Here is a 12,109-nt window from a genome sequence, read left to right on the forward strand (position 1 = left end):
TTTAATCCTCTCATTTTAATTCTACCATAAGTATCTCATTTTAATTCTACCATAAGTATGGATGTATTTTGATTTATTTTCAAATGAATATAACTAATCGAGCAATGATCTCATGTCGAATTTGTAACCATAAAAATATATTCAATTCTCAAGTCCACATGGTGCCATGATAGGTATGAATACAACTAATACATGTTCATCAAATAGTCACCCATTAGTACCAAAATATTAAATTGAGCAAAGTAATACATTACATCGTGTGTTTATTTTATATTATTTTACTTTCGTGTTAACCGTTCAAGATTCTTTCAAATGGCATTTATTTAATATTCAAACTTTTATAATTATTATATATATATTAAAGTTATGAAAGATTTTAACAGTAAAGTTGCACATTTTTTGTCAATTTTGATGTTTCAACTTACATCATTGACCTTTCATCTTTATGCTTTTGTTCACAAACAACGCTTTCACTTTGGTTTGAATTTTGCATAACCCTCGTCTTTTATTACATATTATTAGTATTTAGTCTTTTGGCAGATATGGTCCCTCATCATTATTATTATTATTGTTATTATATATATATGAAAGTTATGAAAGATTTTAACAGTAAAGTGGCACCTTTTTTGTCAATTTTATTCCTCCAACTTACAACATTGACCCTTCATCTTTATGCTTTTGTTCACAAACAACCCTTTCACTTTGGTTTGAATTTTTCATAACCCTCGCCTTTTATTACATATTATTAGTATTTAGTCTTTTGGCAGAAATGATCCCTCATCATTATTATTATTATTATTAGACACCTTTTTTGTCAATTTTGGTCCTCCAACTTACAACATTGACCCTTCATCTTTATGCTTTTGTTCACAAACAACCCTTTCACTTTGGTTTGAATTTTTCATAATCCTCGCTTTTTATTACATATTATTAGTATTTAGTCTTTTGGCAGAAATGGTCCCTCATCATTATTATTATTATTGTTAGACAAAATTACACGATTGGTCCCTGTGGTTTACCAGATTTAACATTCTCTTTTTGGTTTTAAATTAATGTTTTATTTATTAGAAAATACCTACCTAATACCATAAACCCACCCACCATCTGCCATCACCACCACCGCCAAAATTACATAAATGGTCCATATGGTTTACCCATGGTGACAAATTCAGTCCCTACTACCTACCTGAAAAGACGAAATTACCCTCACATTAACGGACAAAAAGCAACCAACATGCTACTTTACTTTACAAAGCAATACCTTCCGACCCCGGCAACGCCGGGGAATCTTTTCTAGTATATATTAAAGATGTGAAGAATAGGAACAGTTAACATGCTTCTTTTTTGTCTTTTTTGGTCCCTCTACTTCCGTTGGTTATTTGTGGCATTGTAGGTCCCTATGTTTTCGTTTATTTGTCACTTTGTTATTTGCTTTACATTTGTTTGCTGTATTGGTAAAGAGATATGTATATAATCTTTTTTTTAATTGCTTTGGTCGTTGGTCTATGTTTATCCTTTCCACGTGTATTCCTCCCGTTCTTTTGCTTTTTGCTTTCCAGATCCTTCTTTCTTTTTCTTATGTCTTTCTTCTTTGCCTATCGTCCGCATTCATTTCTCCGCATCCTTCGTACTTTCTGTTTGAGGTAATTTTGTGCTGTTATTTTTCGTTTGTTTTTTTTGCTGTCGTATTTTTGTTTGGTCTGTTGCCGTTGTGTGGTGCATTTATTTTGTGATGGCTGTTTCGGCGAAGCGGAGAGCCGACGACTGTGGTTCGTCCTCTGTTGCTGCGTCCGTTACTATTTGGTTCGTTTCTGTTTGGGAAGAATAACTTGCATACTGTTTAGCCACTTCAGGTACCTGGGGAGACATGATGCATTCTAGCTGCTCGATGGAATGCTTCAACCTGGTTTCTGTATTTTTCTGTCTAATCTTTTTATTCAAGTTCATTATTTTTTGAAAATTGTGTTTATCACTCCTCTCGATTGGTTCCTAATTTCCCCGTAATGCACAAAACCAAGCGATTTTATCTACTAACTTAGCCATTCTAGGGCATTTTCATCACCGCTATTGGTTTATAGATTGTCGATAAGTAAGTTGGACCATGTTGGATAAATAAGCTAAACTTTAGAACGCTAACTTGCAGGTGAATTTGAATTCGAACTTTCGGGGATCAAGAAGAGTGGCAATGAAGAAGATTGGTAGACATGTTGAGTTTGGTGTCAAGGTCAATTTCTTCTTCGATTCCGTTTGATGTGTCGTTTCCTGGTGATTAGGATGAACTTCTCACGTGTAGGTAGCGATTTGAAGAAAGAGATAAAGTTGTTTTCCGAGGTCACTGAGGTGATTCTTCTAAGCATTGAAGTTCTTTTCTTCTAAATATTGTTATAGTAATGAATATTTAATAATTTTTTACATATGAATAGCCTTTTAAGAATTTTAATTTAAACAATTGCCTCCTGATCCATGGAAACTTCATCTATGAAAGGTGGCCAGAAGGCGTTTGATGAAATGCCTATCCAACCAGATGTTTGGGTCTGATAGTTAGCATAAGTAACTTGAGAGGTATGTTCTCCCTATATGAAGCAAATAATGAAGAAATTAAATGGGTTTCAGATTCATGGAAAGAACCCTTATACAAGAATAGTATCTCAAGATCAAGAAGAATCATTAAAAGTAAATCCTTTTACTTTTACTTCACATCCATAATTTCCCTCAGTGTAAGTAAATCATCTGATGCGTTTCATATATTGTTGTCGTATCTATAGGTGATACATTAGATATGTACACTCAATTTGTGGCTTCAGTATGTGAAGGGATAACTGCTCAATTGAACATGGTGACGAAAATGCTTCAGGGGTACAACTTGTATTATTGATTCAGTCCATTGACTAAATCGGTGTTCCTTTTGCCTTAATACGGATAGGACGACTTAATAGACAGGGAAATCAGGCTTTTCCTATTAAATCCCAATTAATTATTATTATTATTTTTAATAGAGTTTCACTTTTACTCAGGCTAATAAGAGCAAATCAACAAAAAGATTTGTGAAAGAGATGATTTTGAGGATGTAGTAGTTTGATCAGGAAGATGGAGATGCAACAGAGGACTGGTGCCTACTTACTGGTAATAACTTCATCCTTATATTTGTTGTTTTTTATTTAATTATTTTATTGAATAGTTTATTATTATTTATAAAACACTGATCATTTATAGTTTGACAGTTTGACAACATACTGTCTATGTGCTTGATTTACAATTTTACATCCCAAATCATGCTACTAGACAGACACTGTGAGCCACCATCCATGTTTACTGAAAATAAATAAAGATAATTAATTACTCTTAACTTTTCATTATTTAATCTTTTTTTTCCATTTGCAGATGTATTACCTCCTATTTATGACCCCATGCTACATAACTTCTACGCCTATGCAACCAATGATCCAAAATTTCACGTTCTTATTCCAGAATTCGTGCATGTTTCTTTAGTTTATATATTATTTTCTATGACTAGATGGACATTTTCATCGTTTGCACAAACAAGAAATCAAAAGCAAATCACTCTCTTACCTTTTTTAAGTGGGGAGGAGATATTTCATATTTCCAGTTGTGTTTTTGATTCATCCATATGAAAAAAGATGTTTTTGACTTTTATACCCCTCATTTTAATTGAAGAGACGGACAAAAATGATTTGGTACTTTATTTTTTTTTCAAGAATGTGCTTCCAAGGTTACGAATTTTTGAAGCTCATGGTGTGTAAGCCTTTCTACAATGTTTTTGGTGCTTTGTAATTCTCTTTTGTTCGATGTATTTTTCATTTTATTTATTACCAAGATTAATAGGGTATTTTTCATAATATGGGAAATTCTTTTAATTTTCTTATAAGTGATTGTGGTTTTAGTTGATGTAAAGTTTTGATATGCTACTTTTATCTGCAAACAAATCTGTTTTTGACATTGTTAAATAGTAGGTTGTTATCTATAGCCTAATGTATATCCTTGAGAAAATGAAACATTTCTTAATGTGATTCTTTTTTCTAGATTGATTTTCATTTGGTGGGGGGTTTTTTTTCTCTTTTTCTTTGAAGAATAGGATGATATTTTCTTATAAGGACATTATTCTTAAATGAAAAGCCGAAATACAGTAAATAGCGATGTACTTTACTCTTTTTAACAATACGGGCAACATACTTTATTTTTCCCCAAATCTGAGGTTCAATTTGCTGACAAATTACATTGCCCGACTTTCCCCGACCCGTAGCGAAGCGAGGGCACACCTCTAGTAGACAATAGTAGGTAGAATTTTACCAGTCTATTTACCTTGAGTAGCCACCAATAGTTTTCTTTTAAGAAGAAAATATATATAGTCAGTTGCAATAATGGTGGTTCATTTTTGCTCAAAACTTGCTAAAACACATGGGGAAAGGAGTAATCTTACCGAAGTTTGGCTGATTGAAGCAAAATCGCTCCTCTTCTTCCTTGAATAATATTTGTTCATAACAAATTTATACTCATAATATTTTTTGAATCATATAATTTTAACTTATAAAATATACCATTAAAGTTCATAATATTTTTAGATCATAATATTTTAGCATCATAATACATATTGAATCATAATGATTTTGGACTATAATATATTCCACTAAATCAAGTTTTTGTTCATATCGAATTTTAGATCAATATATGTTTTAATCATAAAATATACGATGAAGGATCATAATGGTTTTAGATCATATTGTTTTAGGATTATAACAAATTAAGGACATCAACTAATTCAATCATCATACTTTTAGATCATAATTTTTTTAAATCTTCTAATTGTGTATCATATCATTCATTATTAGTATTATTTTTTGTTAAAACCTACAAGCTTATAAAATAAAATATGTTATCAAAACGAAGTTATTTAATTTTTTTTTCAAAAAGTCATAATATATTATTTTTTATACCAACTTCAACGGAAATTAAAACATTTTAGTTATCATCATACAACGAATGAGAAGGCAAACGGGCAACAAGTTGCGCCGCTAAGCTCTGTTGTATGGTAAAACCAATTCTTTTGAAGACTACATTCATAGATCTAGTGGATATAACATTGCTATGCATGATCCGTTGTATCTACTAAGAAGCTCCACCGCATCCGGCGCAAGGAAACCAAACGTATCAAATGCAAATGGTATGAACGCGTGTTGATTTTCCATGTACGGTTTCTCATGTTTGGTGACCTTGCATGTAGCAGCTTTTAGGGCAGCCTGTCCCGCCGTGAAACCCCCGACCCTCAAACTTACGAGAGGGGATACCCCTGTAAGGTCCACACATGTGTGTTTCCCTCCAACCCACCCAAAAATCAAAACGTCAGCCGGTCTAAGGGTTGACCTTCCTTCTGTCGGGTCAGTCAGGAAATTCACAGGAGCCTTTTTCTTGGCGGAAACCCCGACACGCTTACATATGTCGACCAAAACATCCCTAACCATATTGTGTCTGTATTTGAACCCCGAGAGTTCTTTGCAATGAATTGCATGCTCGCCGAAAGAGTCCAAACATGCCTTGCGGCACATCGGACATCCCATCGGCCGGGAATATGGGAATCATGAGTCGATATCTGAGGATGATACGATACTCCACCGGAGACATATGTTGGCCAAGCCCATCTATAGGGATAGCTAGAAGAAAATCTTGAGCATGTGGTGCACGTAAACACTGAAAAACTGCTTTCTGTTGAGCCGTCATATTGAAATTCACTTCCATATCTTGGATAATTTTACTAAAAAGGGCACTCGCCGATGTATTCTGGGATTTAGTGGGGGCGGTGCCTTAGTAGTAAAACTGCTAAGATCAATGTCCGGAAACTTGTCACGAAGAGAATCTAAGGCACAAACATAATCAGAATCCATATCATAATATATGATATATAACAAATCTTTAAATATATTTCTTATTTGGAGGATGAAAATTTTTACGACTTAGTTTTATAAAAGCTTGGATTACTTTAAACAAAACGCACATATCCTTAACAACAATATTTTTGATTCTTTTAATAAAAACTCACTAAAATAGTAATATAAAGAATTATTTCATTTGTTTTTCTGAATTTGGAGACGAAAAAAGATTTCAGTTATATTCTATAAAAACTAATATATCTTAAAATAAGAATATTAACACTTAAAAAAAATATTTAAAAAATTTACAAAGTCGCTAATATAATGAATAGAATAATTCCTTAAACTTTCATACAATTTGGAGATTGTGTTTTTGTGCTTTCATAAACTAAAAAGTAAAAAATATGTTTTTTTGTTCTTTAAATTTTTATGATTATGTTCATTTTGTAGATAATTAAATTTTAAGAACTTTGATTTTTTCAGAATTATTTTTACAAATAAACAAATTTGGTGGAAATTAGAGAAAAAAAAAAAACTAACTTACCAGATGGTGATACATATCGGGGGTCGCATGCAGCGTGTGCGACTGCTGCCTGCTGGAGCGTGGGTTTTGACGATTTTGGAAGAATTTTTTTTTTTTTTACTTCTAGAATACACTTCAAGCATTAGAATCAACTTATAATTATAATCAACAATGACTCATGAAATTCGAATTTGGTGTTGAGGCCAATCCCCATGTCGCAATTGAAAGAGAAAAATGAAGAGATTATAGTATATTCATTATACCCCCAATGTCCAATGAGTGATCCCTGGTTTTAATCTTCAATTCATATTTAAACCTTAGCCCTAAATATTAGAACTTGAAATCGCCATGTTTGAGCTTCCCCTCTTCAATTCTCGATCGTTCTCTCTAATTGGGGAGAACTCTAGCTAAAAGAGCTCACACTTCCTTCTTAGGTGGTCCTCGAGTTTCTTGTTTTTAACTTCAAACACCATTTGACTAGTCTTTTAAATATCCTTCTATTTTTTTTCCTAATTATCATCCTACCTCTATAAAACAATGACATGTGTACTCAATTAACTCTCTCTTAATTTGCCCCACATTGCTAACTTTCTAACTAGAAGGCCCATAACATTTTCAAATCCAACCCCAAGTTTGAGTAACTTGTCAAATTTATCCCTTTCTTATTTTATTACTTTTAAATCCAAATTGCCTATTTTCTTTAAATATTATTTCTACTTATTTTTATCTTTTACTTTTTTCTATTTATTTTTATTTTTTTTTAAACTTATTTTCGCTACTTAGAGGAAAAGCTCCAGGATGTTGGTTAAATCCTCAAAATTAGAATTGTGACATTTCGCTTAGGTCTAACTAGGGCGAGAAATTACTTACGGATTGTATGGATGGGTATGACAGCTACCCAAATTTTTTGCAAGTGTTCTAAATATTGGATAAATGGGATTTAATTTGAAGGGTGTTTATTTTGTATAATCATTATTCTACCATAATTTTTTATACAAAAAATTTGCATGCATACAAAGATTTCGTCAACACGATTTGCTAAAACAATTTCGCATTTTTGTTAAAACCAACTGAGACCAAAGTTCAATCTAAAGAGTTCAAATATAATTAATAAAAAATTACTTTATTGAGTTTTAACTAACAACCAATTTATTTATTTATTTTTTTGAAATCAGCTTCAATCTTTCACATTTGTTTTCAACAAAAATAATATTAAAATGTTAAAACCAGTTTTAACTAACAACCAAAGTGTAATCTAAAGGGATAATGACGAAAAAACCACTATATTTTGTCACATTTTCTAGTTTAACCATCAATTTTTAATAAGTTCCGAAGAAACCACCAATTTTTAGTAAAATGTTTCAGCACGACCATTTTTACCTAATAGAACCTATTTTAAATACGAAAAAAGCACTATATTTTTCTAAAAGTTCGGTTTAACCACCAATTTATGAGTGGTTAAACCGAACTTTTGATAAAATATATTGTTTTTTTCATACTTAAAATAGGTTTTTATAGGTAACAGTGGTCACGCTGAAACATTTTATCAAAAAATGATGGTTTTTTCGTAACTTTTTAAAAATTGATGGTTAAACCGAACTTTTGGAAAAGTATAGTGCTTTTTTCATCATTTTCCCTAATCTAAAGGGATGCAAAAAAAAAAAATAATAAATAAAAAATAAAAGCCAAAGTGGGTTGCAAAGAGGGGTCCATTGTATTGTCTTTGTCGCAGTGTATCAACATACACTTTCTTATCACCGAGTCACGTGTTTGACACTTACCCTCCCCTGGCCCTTATATTTTATTTTGTTACTTTTTTACATTTTCTTCTAACTCTTTTATTTTCTAATTTTCACTTTTACTATTAACTTCCACTTAGTCATATTTTTTCTTTTATCGGATTCTATTATTTTATAAAACGAAAATTTGTGTGTGCATATATAACTTTGCAACGACGGTGCTACACGTTAATATTTATATTTTTTCCCCTTAATTAATTTTTATTTAACAGTTTTCATCCCTCATAATTTTAAAGTTAAATTATTAGTATTTTATACATTACGATTTGGTCACTTATTATATTTTAAAGTTACATTTTGGCCCCTTACATAATTTTTAATAATTTTTTTTATTAATTTTTTTAAGATACACTTTCAAGTCTTATTTTCGTCCGCCTCCTGTTTAATCGTCTCTGTGGTATATATGGTGCCGAGCTGCGATTTTCAACATACCGGACTTCTACATCATCGCATGAACAGTCCAAACCCTAGTTATCAATCAAAAACCATACAGCTGGAGAAAAAAAAACATGTTTCATACTAAGGGTGGCAAATCGGGCCATCGTGTCGTGTTTTTGTCTGACACGACACGACACGACAAAGTTATATAACACGAACACGACAAGACACGATGTTGTGTTTTTTTAAACTAACACGAAAACGTACCGATTAAAAAACGACAAACACGACAAAGATAACATAAAATAACAATTACTTTATTTAATCAATACTCAATAATATATAACACGACAAACACGAAAAACACGATAGATAAATGCTAAACCGTGTTAATTTCATGTTGAATTTTGAACATGAACACGACACGACATCGTGTTTTTTACACTTGACACGAACACGAATTCGAATTTCAGTTTCATCCCAATTTCGTTTCGTGTCGTGTATTTTTGTCGTGTCGTGTCATTAATTGTCACCCCTATACATACAGTCATACCGAGTTGTTATAAGTTCACCATGGGCTCATTCTATTAGGAGTGTCGTGTTGGGCTTTGGGTCTACCAACGTATGCTGTTTCACATTACAAAGTAAAATAACCTATTTTTTATTCTACAATTAAAATAAATAAATAAATATATACATACATACATCTGAAAAACCAAGGAAATATAAGTAAAGTAATTACAACGAATCCAAAAACACAAAATACAAAACAAATAAATAACCAACCACAAGACCTAAACGCACAAAGGCAATGCACTAAACAATTCTACATCCACATGCAAAACTAATTAATGAACTCTTATATTATATGAGAGTTATAAAAATAAACACTTTATCATTCTATTTAAGTTTTAAATATCAACTTGCATTTAAGCTTTGAGATCTTTTGATCACTACCAAACAATCATCAATTTTTGATGATGATAAACAATCAAAACTCAAAAGAAATCAAAACATGTAATCAAGAGATTCAAAAGAGACAATGATAAGTTGATCTCTTGAATTAACTAAACTAATAATTAATCTCTTGAATTAACTAATTAGTCAACATAATCATTCAAAATAGCTAGTTCAACAACATGGGGAAAAAAAGTTCATTCGTTTCTTTGTATACACTACTAATTCCATTAAAAATCCTGTCAAAAAATACCGAATTCCACTAACAATAAATCAAGAAAGACACTATCAAGATCCAAGATTCAAAATTCAAGATTCAAGATTCATGATTCATGATTCAAGATTCATGATTCAAAATTCAAGATTCAAGATTCAAGACTCATGATTCAAGATTCATGATATAAGATTCAAGATTCAAGATTCATGATTTCAAGATTCATGATTCAAGAATCAAGATTCAAGATTCAAGATTCAAGATTCAAGCTTGAGTTCCAGTCATTGCCTTCATCTGAATATGATTAGGATCAGCAACAGAAGATCCAGATGATGTTGGAATCGCCTCATAACTCCCAAATCTCCTAACTCCAACAACTTTAGCAGTCACAGCATAAGTCACAATCAAAATCAGAACCACAAACAACACATAAACCACAAACACAAGATCAAGAATCGCAGTAGCTCTCAACTTAGAATCTTCAAGATCACATTTTGTTGACCCTTCAACTCCACTCACAACATCAAGAAGCTTATGGCATCCATCTGGTATAAAAGCATCCACATAAAGAGAAAGCCCTGTTTGCAAAGACCATAACCCCTGTAAACAAATCGAAGCCCCAAGTGCCACGTCAGCAACAAAGAGTCTCGGGTGGCATGCGAGTATGATACAGAGCACAGCAGAGATAGCTGAAATCATGGCTGAAACTGAGTCACATTTTGCTTCAAGATCTGACATTTGTAAGGAGGCTGAAGATGAAGAAGTGGAGTATTGAAGGAAGAAGAGAGCAGATGCAGTTCCAAAGAAGAGATCCGGTGGGAAAGGGAGGAGAGAGGTGGTTTCTGAGATGAGTAGAGTTAGAGAGAGAATGAGAAAGAGGAAAATAACACCTGCGGATTGGAGAGAGGTGAAGTGATGAACAGGGGAACGACCTTTGACTAAAGGGTCTGAATCGAATGAGATTGTGGTTTGATGGATGAAGGAGATGAGAAGACAGAGGATTAAGAGGTAGATTTGAAGGTACCTTGTGATATGTTGAGATTGAGATTGAGAATTCCATGTGATTTGATGATATGGTTTTGTGAAGTAATCTCTAGGGGATCTTAGATGATTTCTTGTGGTGCAGATTAAGTGGTAAAGTCCCATTGAGAGTAATGTTGATGATGTGAATATGTGGTAAATCAATCCAGACATTTTGTGTTGTGTGTTTGTTATTATCTTAACCCCTTTGTGTTTTCTTTTCAATGACAAAAGTGATGATTAAAGATGGGGTTGGGTTATCTCCTTTAATGCTAATTGGAATATCATCACCTTTCATTTACTTGAACCTGAAAGCAAGAAGAAGGTAGAACAATTCATCATAATTTGAATCTTGAATAGAAAAAAGCAGATCCATTCATCATATAGATTCATAAAAACCTAGAAATATCTCACAAGTTACTAACCAAAACTAATAACATTAGTTAGGTTAAGCTCATTTTAAGTTCTATATACAATTCAAACAATACAAAATCTCCCAAATTACCGAATTATGGACAACAAGAAATGTTACAAAGCAAGTACCATGCGAGAATGCTCTAATCAATTACAAAACATCAAGCAGTTGATCAAGATCGACTTATCAATCCTAAAATGAGCAAAATCCTAACGCTAATATACTATACAGGAATCAAAAAGGATGCAAACAAGCTAAATTTAGCAAATAAAGAAACGATAAAAGATTATAAGATTAAAACAAACCTTGATCATGACCGACGATGAAGTAAGAACCAGTAAAGTGTAAGATTTTGAGAGTTTTACTGAAATCGATCGGGGAAGAAGACTTGGGAGAGGAGAATGTAGATGACCCGACTGAGAGAACGCGCAAGAAAGCAGCAGGAAGGTCAACGAGATTGAGAGTGGCTCGATCGAAAGAAAGAGTGCGATGGAATGAGATCCAGATAGGGAGTGAGATCGAGAGAGGGTTCAAGAATGAAGCGGCTGTAAAGAGTGGGGTTTTTTAGGGATCTTTTGTCCGGAAATCATAACAATTGAATAAAGGGAATTTTGGGTCGCCGAGACTGGTACTTTGTTTGGTTTGAGTTTTGGTGTTTAGTTGGGAATAACTATGGAGATTACATTAATTTGGTAATTAAATTAAGTTTTTCTTATTAGACCTTAAGAAATATTCTTGGAAAAAACTTAGAAAAACTCAATATATTATGTCTAAATACACGAATTAACCATCATATTTAACTTTGTATGTTTAAACTATCTTATTTTTTTAACACAACTATACTTGTTCATACCTTATTTTTTTCATGTCACATTAGCATCTCCTACACGATGAAGCTTTCATTTGGCCTTCTTCCCTACA

The 12,109-nt window shown here is 32.5% G+C and overlaps 1 protein-coding gene and 1 long non-coding RNA gene across 2 annotated transcripts; one reads left to right on the top strand and one right to left on the bottom strand.

Annotated features, from left to right (window-relative positions):
• The first annotated feature begins 2,844 nt into the window (after positions 1-2,844).
• On the top strand, positions 2,845-3,447 carry LOC145156641 (uncharacterized). The gene is made up of 3 exons (XR_013736838.1): positions 2,845-3,123; positions 3,222-3,291; positions 3,382-3,447. It is a non-coding gene; the product is annotated as an uncharacterized LOC145156641 (long non-coding RNA).
• Positions 3,448-9,669: 6,222 nt separating this feature from the next.
• Positions 9,670-11,814, bottom strand: LOC145159788 (plant viral-response family protein (DUF716)). The gene is made up of 2 exons (XM_079078822.1): positions 11,494-11,814; positions 9,670-11,081 (listed from the first exon to the last, which is right to left on the bottom strand). Exon 2 carries the CDS (start codon positions 10,945-10,947, stop codon positions 10,018-10,020), a length of 930 nt encoding a protein of 309 aa, XP_078934948.1. The 5' UTR covers positions 10,948-11,081; positions 11,494-11,814; the 3' UTR covers positions 9,670-10,017.
• Between the last annotated feature and the right edge of the window lie 295 nt (positions 11,815-12,109).

This window comes from Lactuca virosa, chromosome 2 (assembly GCF_052849685.1).
Source record: "Lactuca virosa cultivar CGN04683 chromosome 2, Lactuca_virosa_CGN04683_v6, whole genome shotgun sequence".
NCBI classification, from domain to species: Eukaryota; Viridiplantae; Streptophyta; class Magnoliopsida; order Asterales; family Asteraceae; genus Lactuca; species Lactuca virosa.

Excerpts from the sequence above, each read along its gene's own strand:
- LOC145159788 (XM_079078822.1), bottom strand. The coding sequence starts at position 10,947 with ATGTCTGGATTGATTTACCACATATTCACATCATCAACATTACTCTCA.